Source organism: Zalophus californianus, chromosome 9 (genome assembly GCF_009762305.2).
Source record: "Zalophus californianus isolate mZalCal1 chromosome 9, mZalCal1.pri.v2, whole genome shotgun sequence".
NCBI lineage: Eukaryota > Metazoa > Chordata > Mammalia > Carnivora > Otariidae > Zalophus > Zalophus californianus.
Genome location: NC_045603.1, coordinates 116,129,857 through 116,145,491, shown reverse-complemented (window position 1 = coordinate 116,145,491; position 15,635 = coordinate 116,129,857). Strand labels below are relative to the sequence as shown.

Sequence of the window (15,635 nt, the reverse complement as noted above, 5' to 3'; positions counted from 1 at the left end):
AAAAGTCAGGCACTCCAAAAGTGATTATGGATTTAAAATAGGAATTCTATTCGGAACCTGCAGAATAGGTTTGAAATGTCCTTGGAATTTTCTAAATGGCCACGATGGGCTGAGTGTGAATCTTACTTTCCTCCTTATAGCCTCAGCACACAAACGTCTGTTTCTGGTACGTGCCCCCAAGTTTGCGTGTCCTGGAAGACAACGAAGAGAGAATGAGCCGCCTCTCAAAGGTAAGTGATACAGGCTCCTCTGGTCCGGACATCAGTGCGTCCAGTGGGCCTTGCACATTCATGGCGTCTCTCTAGATAGGAGAAATCCAACCTTGACCTTAGTGCACAGGCCCACTCCCTTTCATGGGCTCCTACAGAACCAGGCCATTCAGAGCTGGTATAGCCAGACTTTTGATACTCTGTTTGCTTCTTTTTTCCTGAGAGCAAGTTTATGATATCTTAAAATAAGCAATCAGGTGACAGCTTTACTGTCATTCACAAATCATACATTATATGTTAAAAAAAAGAAGATAGCAAGAGGGGAAGAATGAAAGGGGGGAAATCGGAGGGGGAGACGAACCATGAGAGATGATGGACTCTGAGAAACAAACTGAGGGTCCTAGAGGGGAGGGGGGTGGGGGGATGGGTCAGCCTGGTGATGGGTATTAAAGAGGGCACGTACTGAATGGAGCACTGGGTGTTATACGCAAACAATGAGTCATGGAACACTACATCAAAAACTAATGATGTAAAGCATGGTGATTAACATAACATAATAAAATAAAATTTAAAAAAATATATAAGGGGGAAAAAAAAAGAACCCTTGGTGAAGTTGGCTGACTCGCCCAGCAAAACTGTTATAAACAGAAGAGATTTCAGGCACCAGCAATGGTTAGAAATCAGAACTGCTGCTGACCCTCTTGAGATGCCAAGGTCAAGGCTACCCTGTGGGGTCTTTAGAGCTATGGTGAAGAACCCCAGAAGGGACCGGGGGCAGGGAACGATACTAAGGGCCACTGTGTAGAGTGCATGTTGTGTCCCAGGCTCAACTGTGATCTAGCATTAGATCACTCAATTATCATAAGTGTTAGAAAGGACTGAAGAAGACAATTTAGGTGACACAAACTTCATTTAACACTTCATGAAGCAGGCAGCCTCCATTCCCAGGGGTCCAGAGAACTGCAAAATGGGGTGGAATGCAAGAAGCTTTTATAGGATGAAGAATAAGGAACAGGAAAAGAAAGATAGAAAATGAATAAGGAGGGGCACCTGCGTGGCTCAGTCCGTTAAATGTCCAACTCTTGATTTTGGCTTAGGTCATGATTTCAGGGTCATGAGATGGAGCCACGTGTCAGGCTCTCGTTGGGCATGGAACAAGCTTGAGATTCTCTCTTTCCCTCTCCCTCTGCCCACCCTCCCCGTTTGTGTGCATGCATGCACGCGCTCATGCACTCTCTCTCTCTCTCTCAAAAAAAAAAAGAGAAAGAAAGAAAGAAAGAAAGAAAGAAAGAAGAAAGAAAGAAAGAAAGAAAGAAAGAAAGAAAGAAAGAAAGAAAGAAAGAAAGAAAGAAAGAAAGAAAGAAAGAAAGAAAGAAAGAAAGAAAAAGAAAGAAAGAAAGAAAGAAAGGAAGGAAAAGAAAATGAGTAAGGAACAACAAAATAAGTATAGAACCCAGGGTTGGCTTGGTGTTGGGAATTGGATGATAGTCCATGTTTCTGGTTAAACAGAGCATTTACAGGGTTATAAAAGTTAAGTGTCCGCTTCCTGACGTGACATCTGGGCAGGAGCAACCCCATCATGGGCCTAGAGATTTACTTCAATCTAAGCAACCTGATCTGGGAAGTACTGCTGTCTCCCCATTTTGCTGATGGGGAAACTGAAGCACAGAGAGGAAAAAAAAAATCACTTTCCCAAAATCACTGACTCCAGAGCTGGAGGGCTTGAGCTTCAGATTCTTCTGTGGCCAGTAAGATATCCTTGATCTTTTTTCCTCTCCTGCTCCCATCACTTACACATGGGTGAAATTCGGTTGATGATGTACCCCAAAGAGAATCTTGAAGGGAGGTAAATGTGGGGCCCCATTCCAGTGTTGAGGAATGGGAACTAGGGATGATTGTGTGTATTTGGATCTCAAAGCCTGGGTTAATTGGTTGGGTGGTTTTCTATTTACCACAAAGGAGGGGACTTCTTCCAGTTGCTGTCAGGAACAGGGGAGGCCCTCTCCCCCACTGTGAAGGAGCCTGGGCTGCCTCACTGACATTTAAGAATACTTTATTTCCTTCTATGTCAAACAACAGGATTTTTTGTGGTTTAAAACCTCCAGGAAGGCTTATAAATGTGAATACCTGCCAGTAGACAATCCAGGATCAAACCTTCATCAGGAAGAAACTGACACATAGTCGAGGAGTTTAAGTGAAGCCTCCTAATTAGAGTAGTGGTTTGCAATCCTGGCCACCCATTAGAATCAGCCTGAAGCTATATAGAAAACACTGATGACCAGGTCTTAACCCTGAGAATTTAATCCAGTTGGTTTTAGATGGGCTTGGGAATGGTTCTAAAAGTTCTCCACGTGATCCCAATGTGCAGCCCAGGCTCAGAGCCACTGACCTAGAGGAATGCATGGAAGAAAGCTTCTAGAATGGGAATCCATCAGTGCATGTGTCTGGGTAGGAGGGGTCATGGTCATGTTTGAAGTTTTAATGAAGTTGGCTCATTTGCTCATTCCAAGAAATCAAGCCCAAGAGATGGGCGGGAGGCAGGATGAGGGTCACATTGGAAAAGATGATGGGGAGGCAAAAAGGGGCCTGTTATCGTTTGAGAAGAAAGAATTCATATTTTTTCCTGATGTTTTATGGTGTGGCTTCTCCGTAGTATGCATCGTCTTACCAATAACTAATTTTATTTAACAAGTTAGTTAGAAATTAGATGTTTCCATTCTCATTGGCTCTACCTCTTTAATGAATCCATTGACCAGACAGAATCCGGGGTAATTTGACCGGTTTCATTTGTTGAATCAGTTCATTATTGCTGGGCTGAGGGATGGGGCAAGATGGGAAAACAGAACAGAAAGTGGTTTTTCCCATCAGTTTCTGAGCAAAAATCAATTCTGAGGGGCGCCTGGGGGCTCAGTCGTTAAGCGTCTGCCTTCGGCTCAGGTCATGGTCTCAGGGTCCTGGGATCGAGCCCCGCATCGGGCTCCCTGCTCGGCGGGAAGCCTGCTTCTCCCTCTGCCTCTCCCCCTGCTTGTGTTCCCTCTCTCGCTGTGTCTCTCTCTGTCAAATAAATAAATAGAATCTTAAAAAAATAATCAATTCTGAATTCCCCCCATTTCAATACAGCTCTCTTTCAGATGCCTCAGGTTTTGGCACATCACATAAACTATGATGGGAATGGAGAGTATTTCTTGCGGAGAGCCATGAGAATATTAGTCAACTATTTCTATACTGTTGATAATTGAAATTTGAATTAGGTCTGGGGATTGCAGAATGAGTTCTCTCAGTTTTGCCCTGTCCCGTGATTCCATTTTCCCAACTAGAAGGTAGAGAATTCAGCAAGTCAGAGTTGGAATTCACAGTAGAACCACATAAAATATCAAGGTTAACTTTTGTTTATTTATGCCAATAATTTTTCAGAGTTTCAGAAAAGTTCCTTCTTAAATATAAATCCCTTAAAGTATAATGTCCAGGGACCAGTAAATCTTCACACGCTCAAACACACACATGCACACAATCCCAGAGGGAAAACAGCAGAGGTAAAATAAAATAGATCGTTTGCTCTATCCAGTATGGTATCAATAGCCGCACATGGCATTTAAATTTAAATCAATCAAAATTAAATTCAACCAGAAATTCACTTCTTCAGTTACACTGGCCACACTTCAAGGGCTCAACTTGTGATCAGTGGTTATTATATCAGATAGTGGAGATATAACACATCTCTATCACTACATAAAATTCTCTTGTCAGTGCTGACATAGACCCAAAATGGGAGGAAAGGTGGAGACTTCCATGCGGCATGTGGCAAGCGAGAATTAAGTTAAATTCTGGACCCTCCAAGGAAAAATTACTCTTTGTGCCCTCTTGTCTTGGTACAAGGCTTAGCATATAGTAAGGCACTCAAAAACATTTGCTGAGCTAAAGTGCCATTTACACATTCCAGAACAGGGAGCAGAAACAATATTTAGGAAATCTACTAGTGGATCATAGGCCTTTCTCCAGAGCTCGCAGTGACTTGGGGACCGATATCTAGGTAACAGGTGGCTATTATGAAACAAGCAGAATCAACAACTTCATAAGGGAGGCTGAGGATCAGGTTGGAGTATTTCCTGCTGCCTGGTCAGGACTGTGAATGTGCAGGTGGCCCATCATCACTGAGGCACAGTGGACACAGAAGGCCTGGGGCGCCACACGACCACAGGCAAATGCCTTAGACACAGGCAGGACAAGCAGGTGGAGTCCATGAGGGCATTCATCAGACAAGAACCCCGGTTCTTCATCATCACCTTCATCTTGTGTTTTATTCCATCGTATTTGATCATTATCTGCGTATCTCATCCTGACTTCTACCAGTCTATGACTGATGGACTTCCAAAATGTCAACAGTGGATTGAAAAGTACATGGGTAAGGTAGTAGATTGGCCTCATATTTAAGGTGACACTCTTCCAAAGTCTACGTTGTTAAATGTAACAAGGACTTTAATTGGTGAAATTTTAAAGTGTTAGGATTCCTATTTGTTGTTATTCTGCTTTTTCATTTTTTTCCCAAAAATTTCACTCACGTTTCCAAGATTTTGAAACAAAAAGATTTTGTGATACATAGTGAAAAAATACATTTCTGTGATTCCGTGATGCTTTAACCTGAGCTCTCTTGGGAGAAACAAACGTGGTTTCAAATTATGGGATAGTTCCCTGGTTATTGTTTTCTAAGGAATTGAAAAAGCTAATGACACAAGGGAGAAAATGACACCTCAAAACTTATAAGGCAGCACCAAGAGCTCCTGCTGAGGTCTTTAGTGAAATCTTCAACAGGCAGCCTCTCTTTCCTGACTCTCTTTATTCAACAAAACCAAGAATGAGATCAAAAGACAACATCTAGAAATAAGTGAAAATGCTACACATTCATCAGAAGAGTCAGAATCTTATTTTCCTTCTGAACTTGCAATTAGTGATTATGCAATGAAGTAGACGTTCCCTGTTTCTGCTAATTTTAGTTCATCCACATTTTCTGGAAGCAGCCAAAAGTCATATGTATTTAGACAAAAGTCATATGATTTCTCCAACCCAGCCAGCTTCAGTAACTGCGAGGAATTGATCTGACTTTATACCAAAACCTGTTTGGGATGATGTCTGTTACCATTTAAATTTTTGACCTCTGATTTGATTTAACGTCTCTGAAAAGTTAAAGATGATTGTCTTTAATAATAAATACCATCTCTATGTGGTTTTGCTGGGATTGTCCGTGAAAATGAAATCAGAGTTTAATTCACTGAGTAAAGCATTATCATTGTTTTTGTCAGTTCTAAAGAGCAAGCATGATTTATTACACAAATAAAAATTAAGGAATAGTTATGTGATTCTTCCTGAAATTCTGCAGACACATGGATTTGGAATTCCTTTTCTATTTTGGGATTTCTCTTCCCAGGAACACATTGATTTGCCATGTCTCACAGCACAAAGTGATAAAGTTCATGTCCCTATGCTAGAATATTCTACTAGATCCACTTTCAGAACTTAATCCCAGAGTTGAGATTCTCAAATTCTTTTTCATACTTATTCCCTGGGATGAGCCCGATGCTCTGTGTACCTCCTTCATCCTTCAGGGGAAAGAAAGAAACATTCCTCTTTATATTATCTTCCTGTGTAATAAAAAAGGGGCTGAAAGAGACTTAAGAACACGTTAACCTAGAATCAGAAAATCCCAGGGCTGGAATCATCAAGCACATTCATTTTTAGATGAGGAAATTAGGTTTAGGATGTGAGGTGAGGGTGACATGAAAGTGAAGATGAACTCTGTCCTTGGTTTTCTCTTTGGTTACTAATAAATAATTGGGCCTGATGGGAAATATGTCAATTTGACACATTGAGTACTTTGTTTTGGGTTTTTTTTACATTTATTTAGCTTTCCTTTTTAAATTTTAAATTCCAGTAGAGTTAGCATACAGTGTTATATTAGTTTCAGGTGTACACTATAGTGATTCAACACTTGCATACATTCCCTGGTGCTCATCACAACAAGTGCCCTCCTTAATCTCCATCACCCATTTCTCCCATTCCCCCTCCCCGCCTCTGGTAAACATCAGTTTGTTCTCTGTAGTTAAGAATCTGTTCCTTGGTTTCTCTCCCTTTTTTTCCCCTTGATCAATTTAAAAAACAAAACCATTGTTTTGTTTTTTTTAATTCCACATATGAGTAAAATCATACGGTATTTGTCTTTCTCTGACTTATTTCTCTTAGCATAATACTCTCTAGCTCTATTCACATTGTTGCAAATGGCAAGATTTCATTCTTTTTTATTCCCTTGTGTGTGTGGACACACACACACACACACACACACACACACACACACACACACATATACACCACCTCTTCTTTATCCATTCATCAGTCAAAGGACACTTGGGCTGTTTCCATAATTTGTCTATTGTAAATAATGCTGCTATAAAAGTAGCAGTGCGTGTATCCCTTTGAATTAGTGTTTTTATATTTTGGGAGTAAATACCTAGTAGTGCAATTACTGGATCATAAAGTAGTTCTATTGTTAACTTTTTGAGGACCTTCCATACTGTTTTCCACAGTGGTTGCACCAGTTTGCATTCCCAACGAGAGTGTAAGAGGGTCCTTTTCTCCACATCCTCATCAACACCTATTGTTTCTTATATTTTTTATTTTAGCCACTGTGACAGGTGGGAGATGAAATCTCATTGTAGTTTTGATTCGCATGTCCCTGATGATGAGTGATGTTGAGCATCTTTTCATGTGTCTATTGGCCACCTGATGTCTTTTTTGGAGAAATGTCTTTTGCCCATTTTTTAATTGGATCATTTGTTTTTGGGGTGTTGAATTTTATAAGTTATTTATAGGTTTTGGATACTAACACTTTATCAGATATGTCATTCTCATAATGAGTACTGTGAAGATGAAAATCTCATTGTAAACAAATGATTATTTAAGTGTTGATGTTCGAAAGTTGCATGTTTCATAACAGCATTCCATCTGAATCAAACTATTCTTCATTAAAATGAATCCAACTATGATGTAAGGTATAGTGCCCATTTTGAACTGAGTTACTTACTATGTATATCTAAATAAGTCTAAAGCTCCCTGACATCAACCATTCCTGGTTACATATTTGCAGCAATGAACTTAAATGATCAGATGTTATATTTTCAGACTCTAATGGTAAAATACATGAACGGATCATACACACAGTTAGACCTAAGTTAAATGTGTTCCTCTTCCTAGATAGCTATCCCTATTATTCTACTCTTTATTTAATTTAATAAGGACTTGGGGAGCCCTCAATGTGCACACACAGTTGTGCTTGTAAACAAAAGAAGTAAAAGACACTGTGCCCTTCAGAGCTTACAGTTGAAATGTATTTTCTTATGAGTAATAGGACAATAGGAAAGTTTCTATAGACAGACTCTATGGGTAAGGATCATGTATTTACCACTTAAAAAGAAAAAGAAGCTACTGGACTAGAGGAGTCAAGAAAAGCTTCATCATGGTTGTAGGACTGTGGTGGAGTCTTGGGGTCTGTGTAGGATATGTCTTGGAAGAGAAAGGGAACTTGGAGCCAAGACAACAAGTGTGACACAGTAAGACTGAGGACAGGTGTGAAGGGAGAAAAATATATGTGGCAGAGTTGAAGATTAGTTTTAGCGAGCACTGGAATATGAGTCCTCAGAGCTGGGGGACAAAATAGGTTTGTGCTGAGCTCAAGAGTTTGAACTTCATCTCATACACAGTCGTCAGAGAACTACTGACACTAATCATTCTGGCATACATGTGGTAAAATCTCACCTGAGAGCCACCTCTGTAATGTTAAGTGTTTGTGGGCTCTCCTTTTGACCTCAGCTGATTTTCATCATGATTAAGGAATGCATTTCAAAAAACCTTATAAACTGAGATAATGCAAAAGGAGAATGAAAAGAAACTGGAAAGCTTTAGGGTCTCAAGAAAGAAAAGGGCTTTAAGGCCTCAAAAGTCTGCTTATTTTCAGACATCACTTGATATTGAGGCTTACCTCTTGGTAACCATTCTCTGAGCTATGTTCTGTTTCCAGTGTTTTTATATCTTCTGAGGAAAAAACAAAAAGCCCTCCCCCAAATGTTGTATTGCTAAACTATTTAGCCTTGGAACCCATTCATCCCATTCCCCCAAAACCATAACTGCAAGTTGTTAAATAACAAAAACTCAACTGAGGTATATTTTAAAAATCTAATTGGCTTTAGGCAGCATCCCATCTAGGAAGTAGAGGGGAGCTCTGAGGGGCTATAGAAAGGGAGAGGTTTTTAAAGCAGGACAAGGAAGTCACAAACAGAAAAGAGAATTATTTTGGGTGAGCTCACCTTTTTGGGGGGAAAAGGGTCTTACTAAGTGAGTACCTCATGTTTCTTTGGGGGATGGGGAGGGGCCATGTGACTGAGTACCATTTTGATGCTGACCAGAAGATTCCTGACCGACCAGTTAAGACTATATTCCTGGAGGAAATTGAAAGTGCAATTAGGTTAGGTATGAAGCCCAGGGTTGGTGACGTGGCCTAGTGTGACTCCATTTGGGGTCTGCAGTTTTCTTTTTCACAAAGTCAAGGATGAGGGAGCAAACAACTGAGAGCCTATCACTTATTATTCATCTTATCACCTTCAAGAATTTGGATGTATTAAACTGCTCTAGTGCTCTGATCCCCCAAAAAACTTGGAGAAAATTCCTTTAAGGGAAACAAATATGAGTCTGGTTGTTTAGTTAAAAACTAAAAATGCTACTGGATATTGGGTTCTTTTACTAGAGGAAGAGTCCCCAGGGGTCACCATGTGGCTCTGGTCTCTCCCACAGGTGGCCCCAGTGATTAAAGCCAGAATGATGGAGTACGGGACCACAATGGTCAGCTACCAGCCCTTGGGAGACAAGGTCAATTTCTTCCGCATGGTCATCTCAAATCCCGCAGCAACTCACCAAGACATTGACTTCCTGATTGAAGAAATAGAACGCCTTGGACAAGATTTATAATAACATAGCTCACTAAGCTGTTTCAGTTCTCTAGGTAGACAATTAAGTTGTCACAAACTGTGTGAATGTATTTGTAGTTTGTTCCAAAGTAAATCTATTTCTATATTGTGATGTCAAAGTAGAGTACAGTTTAAAAATCCAAAAAACATCGCTCCTTTTAAAAATCCTTTCCTGAGTTTAGAATACCTCTCTAAAAATTAGTGACAAAAGGCTGTGTTCTAATCAATAATGAAAAGCTTAAAATTGTTATAAATACTTCCCTTACTTTTAATATAGTATGCAAATCAAGCTTTATTTTCACTTCAGAGTAGTACGATTGAATAGTGCCAAATTGCCCCTGAATCCTAAAAGGTTCTTTGGGGTGCAGTCCAAAGGAGAAAGTACATATAAAATGTATGTTGACAATAAAAACTCTTGCCTTTTTCATAGTATTAGAAAAAAAATTTCTAATTTACCTATAGCAACATTTCAAATGTATTTAAATACATATAATTTTACAAAAGGAAAATATATATATTAAAAAGAAATCCTATTTTGTAACATATAGATTTTTATTTTATATGGGTTATACAAACTGCAGGGGCAGATATAAAAATTAAGCCAGATTTTTTTTTCTCTTTCTTTTAATGGAGGCACAATAAAACACTGAGCAAAGTTATTTTGAAACATAGGCCCACAAAATTCTTAAAAGGTATAATGCCTTCTTTCTATTCACGTGACGGTTTATCCTATCTCTAAAGTTAGTATTACGAAACAAACACAAAAGAATACTGCAAGTTCTTTAAAATGACTGACCAGATCGACAATAAGATTCTCTTCCCTGCTGAGTTTTCCGCCCAGTTGACCCTGAGCAGACCCCCTCAGTAAGCATGGTAAGCCAAGCTTCATCTTAGACTAAAACTAGGGTAATTGTACTCTGCTTTCCAGTTCAGCTTGTTTTGAACAGAAGGTGGATGCTCGTTCTGGAAGCATCTTCCCAAAGAGTATTCTTTTATTAGGTCATTTGGATTAATTAGAGAAAATAAAAATAAAATCTAATCAGCCTGAGCAAAAAGGAATGAAGCGCACTCCAGAAGGTGGTGATCCCAGAAAATTAAACTTGGCCTTGAGAGAAGAGATCTTTGTGTGAACAATGATGTCATCCTGGGCACCATATTGTCACTGTCCAGGAAGGAGTCATTTACCTCCTGGATAATTGCTTATTCCCATTCTTTCCCCTCTCCTACCCACAAAAGTTCCCATCACTGGAATCCCAAATAATTAATTTCTATCCCATGGGTGGTTATTTTCCTCTCATGAAGTGAGCTCTTCACCTGAGATTTTGAGACAGCATCTTAAGGTTTCTTTTATCTGCCTCTTGTCAAGATTGAAAGTGACCAAGGGCGCCTGGGTGGCTCAGTCGTTAAGATTGAAAGGGACCAGAGTCTGCAGAGATAGGAAGATCCTTAGAATTCAGGATAATATTTTAAAGAATTCTTCTTCCCCTACAAACCTGATGGAGAGGCCTGAACTAATACAAGAGCTCCCATAGATATTTGTGGGGCCACGGTTTTTCGGATTCCAAGTACTAGTGTGATGACTACAGACTGATCTATGCAGGTTGCAGGTACAAACTTAGAACATTCATCCTTTCTATATGTATCTTAGAAAGACTACAGGTATACAAAAGAAGAAAGAAAGAAATGCCCTATAATATAACCATAAGATCCCATCATCTGAAATCTGCATGAGCTTGCCCCTACATTCTTTCTCCCACATTATATCCAAAAACATTGATACTTGAAATGAACATAGGTTTGGGTCCTTCCTGTCTAGGAAGCAAATGGGTTCCCTATGATGATTAAGAGAAAACTTTTATCTGTACCCCAGAATTTCATGAAGGAATAAACCTCCCATTCTAGGCTATGTCTAATGGCCAAGCATCCCTTTCCCTTCTAGACATGGGCCATTGAGACGAAGCACATAGCTGCCCATCTATCTTGAGCCTCAGCCCAAAAGGTCCTACCTCAGAGGCAAAGACACTAACTGTCAAACCCACTGTCCTGCTTGGAGAAGACAGTGGAGCCCAGGGCCCTGACCTGGACAGACCCCTCTCAACTCCAGGATGCTTATACCTTGCAGTACGATCCTCTAGCAGAAGCTGCTGCTTTTTAACTTGATGGTATGATGGAATTAAAAGGAGAAGCATTTGTGTCTGTGTATGAAATTCCAGCAAAATAATTTTTACAAATAGGTTGTTGCCCCCACTCCCTGCCCCTTCCAAATCCTTCCCCAAGTTGGCTGGGAGTCTTGCTCAATCAGTGAAATCCCTGCCAACCACAACCCAGGAAAGGAGGTAAATAAAAGCTTAATAGGTCCCAGTATTCTAATAAAATATTCTTTAAAGTATGTCTGTAATCCACTTGGGAGAGAGGGAGGGAGGGAGGAAGGTGGTTTTGAACATTAGCTCAAATTCCCAGTGCCAAAGGCCTTTATGTGGGACCATCCTTTCCAAATTTTAGAAAAGTCTGGGGTTAGCTTAATCAGAATTGACATGGCCATTTTCATTAATTCAGCAATATTGTGTTTATTATTTTTATTTATTTTTATTTATTTTTTTTTAAAGATTTTATTTATTTATTCATGAGAGACAGAGGGAGAGAGAGAGAGAGAAGCAGAGGGAGAAGCAGGCTCCCAAGGAGCAGGGAGCCCAATGCGGGACTCGATCCCAGGACCCTGGGATCATGACCTGAGCCGAAGGCAGAAGCTTAACCATCTGAGCCACCCAGGCGCCCTGTGTTTATTATTTTTAAATACTTGAAAAAAAAAGTGTGGTATGTCTTTATCTGAGACACATAAATGGCTTTGACTTCGTGTACTGTCATAAGGCTGTGAAGAAAGCAAAGGAAATCAATTGTGTGTATAAACTGTGTTCCTTTCATTATATTGATAGTACTGTCTCGTCACCTCAGATTGGGGTTGTGCACTTTAGCTCTGAACTGTACAGTGTTGCAAATCAACATGTGTTGCTGTAAAAGCTTGTACAATATATTATTGACATGTCTTTTTCTGTGTGGTAGCTGTATCAATATTACCAGAACAACATCCGCATCTGTTCCTGTGCGCTCTCTCTCCCCCTCTCTCTGCTAAACTGTACGCCCTCCACATCCGCTCTAATAGAGAACATGCCCTCTGCTAAGCTCTCTACTCAGAAATCTCCTTTGAGAACTGTGCGATCACACAAAAATGCAAGGTGAATGCCGCTCATGTCCGAGAATAGAGGAGACCCATATGGAGTGTCACAAACCGCCCAAATTGCAGGTGTTGTCCCCACTGGGGTTTGGAGTAGGAGCTATTCCTCAGAACATGGACAAAGAAAGCACGGGTGTAAATATAGCAGCAGGACAGGGAATCAAGGACCTTCACGGTGGGTATCATCTTGCACGTGCTCTCCTGTTTTCAGATGCTACATACAAACACTGTGTATTTATTAGTTTCATGCTCCAAAATACTGTTCCCAACTGGTGTTTCTGAAAGACATCAACATCTCCCCAACATTACGCCATTTACTAAGACAGAAAAAAATAAAAAATATAAACACGTGGCAACATGTTCTTCTTACCAAATATAAACTTGTGTATGATCAAAGTATTTTATCTGTGTTGTCTCTCTGAACCCAAATAAATGTGTAAATGTGGACATGCCTCAGGCTCTGCTTGCTTATTTCTGACTTTGCCTTGTTGTGGAGCTCATTTTTAAACAAGTTGCCTGGTGGCTCCGTTGGTTAAGCGACTGCCTTCGGCTCAGGCCATGATCCTGGAGTCCCGGTATCGAGTCCCACATCGGGCTCCCTGCTCAGCAGGGAGTCTGGGCTTCTCCCTCTGACCCTCCCCCCTCTCATGTGATTTCTCTCTCTCATTCTCTCTCTCAAATAAATAAATAAAATCTTTAAAAAAAAAAAAAAAAACAAGTTGCCTGAATACAAGGCCCCTTGTCTTGTCACAGAGCTCAGAATGTCTTTGGGTCTTTGTTGGGAAAAAAGAGCTCTTACTTCTGCTGCCACTCTTACTGTCACTTCTGAAGGATATTGTTTTACCACACGTGCTTCAATTCTTCAAGCAGATCCAGTCTTTTTTTAGAAAATACTTTATTATGGAAAATTTCACATACATACAAAAGTGGAGAGAACAGTATAATAAATTCCCGTGAAGTTTTCACCCAGCTTCAACATTTACTGATTCAGAGACTGAATCTCATTTCACCAGTCCCCAACCCCATGTCCTCCCTAACACCAAATTATTTTTATATGAATCTGAAAAGATAAGCGCTCTTATAAACAAAAAGAGAAAAGTCTTCAATATGATTATCACAGCTAAAACAATAATAATGTCATAATAGCGGCAAATATTCAGTTAATGTTCTCATTTCCCTGGGTCTCATTTTGACAGCAAAATCCATAGCCCATGGCCTGTGGCCCAGGAAAGCCAGAGGGGCCCACAAAACTTTCAGGAGAGCTGGAACACAGATAATTCAGGTGCACCATCCAATCCTGTACACACATGGGTTATGTGTAGGCTGTTGTATATTATTGGTTATTTCTGCACCTCTGTGGGTTCTGAATTTTGGAGCTATCATGTTCAGGGGCTTTTCGCCATTGCTCTTATGGAGTAAGAGGGGTGAGCAGGTTAAATGCTAGAAAGCCATGGGAATTTAATTGGTGGAATATATCCTGATGTGCCTTATCAAGTCCAGGCTGCCCCTGTGGGCTCGAGATACCCTTAAAGGTATTAGTCTAGAGTAAACAGATACTACTTCAAGCAGATGCGGGGCTGGGGGAGGACTTAAAGGGGAGGAGGAGACAAGGTTTCTAGGTAATTTCAGTATTGTTCCTAGGGGACCCAATAGACAACAGCCAAATAAAGAGGCAACGCCTTGTGCATTCCTGCCTTTGTTCACATTACTCCCGCAGCCTGGGAAGAATCTCCCATTCTTCCTTGCTCTAGGGAGCAGTATCTCATGGATAGCGTTACAACAGCCTTCTTCATGAGGTTTTTATAGGGGTTAAATAAAATGTATGTACAGCACTTAGCATGGTGCTTTGCGTCCAAAAAGCTTTCAACAGTCTTGTTCTTGTTAGTGATGCTGGTAATTATGTATGACTTCGACAGCTCAGCTTTGTCCCCCTCCTCTGATTTCCCAAACTACTTGCTCTCGGTCAGTAGTGTTCACGGGCACTTATCTAACGAGTTCAGGCTGGAAATAGCATCTTTTATATTTTCTTCTGCTCGACCAATGTAGATTATAAGGAGAGTCTGTTTCTTATCGTTCTGTCCCCCCTCCAGCAACACACACACCCCTGACAAAATTCTGCAGTCTCCATTGGTGTCCTACAAGTAGAAGGTGCCCCATCCGTACTCTCACTGGATCTCCCCCTGGTGTGTGATGTGATTCTAGGCAAGACAACATCTTCAGCTGAGAAATATGATAAATATCCAAAATAAAAGGACTTATACAATCCAAAACCAAGAAAATCAAATAACCTGATTAAAAATAGGCAGAGGACCTGAATAGACAATTTTCTGAAGAAGACATACAGATGGCCAACAGGCATTTGAAAAGGTGCTCACTTTCACTCATCATCTGGGAAATACAAATCAAAACCATAATGCGATATCATCTTACATGCATAAAAATAGCTAGAATAAAAAAGATAAGAAACAAGCACTGGCGAAGATGTGGAGAAAGAGGAACACTCATGCACTGTTGCTGTGAATGTAAACTGATGCAGCCACTGTGGAAAATAGTTTGGAGGTTCCTCAAAATATTTTTTTAAGATTTTATTTATTTAGTTGATAGAAAAGGGAGAGCACAAGCAGGGGGAGCAGCAGAAGGAGAGGGAGAAACAGACTCCCCACTGAGCAGGGACCCCCCCCCCCAATGCGGGGCTCGATCCCAGAACTCTGAGATCATGACGAGCCGAAGGCAGATGCTTAACTGACTGAGCCACCCAGGTGCCCCCAAATATTTTTTTTTAAAGAAATACCATGTGATCCAGTAATTTCACTGCTGGGTATTTACCAAAGAAAACAAAACACTAATTTGAAAAGATACATGTCTATAGCAGCATTGTTTACAACAGCCAAGATATGGAAGCAACCCAAATGTCCATTGAGAGATGAATGGATAGATATGTATATATGTGGATAGATACAGAGGTGGTATATATGTATAGAATAGACAAAGATACACACACAGTGGAGTACTGCTCAGCCTTAAAAAGTATGAGATTTTTGTCATTTGCAACAACATGGATGGACCTAGAGAGTATTATGCTAAGAGAAATATGTCGGACAAATACTATATGAGAAAGACAAATACTATATGATTTTACTTATATGTGGAATCTAAAAAAAAAAAATAAATGAATAAACACAAACA

General features: G+C 40.3%; 1 protein-coding gene across 1 annotated transcript in view; it reads left to right on the top strand.

The window, feature by feature from the left end:
- The window catches only part of GAD2 (glutamate decarboxylase 2), a 78,341-nt gene extending 66,438 nt beyond the window's left edge, over window positions 1-11,903 (top strand). The window contains exons 15-16 of the mRNA XM_027595472.2: window positions 141-230; window positions 9,045-11,903. Of these exons, the coding sequence (XP_027451273.1) occupies window positions 141-230; window positions 9,045-9,218 (264 nt within the window). The 3' untranslated portion in view covers window positions 9,219-11,903. The remainder of the gene's footprint in view (window positions 1-140; window positions 231-9,044) is intronic.
- The last annotated feature ends 3,732 nt before the right edge of the window (window positions 11,904-15,635 follow it).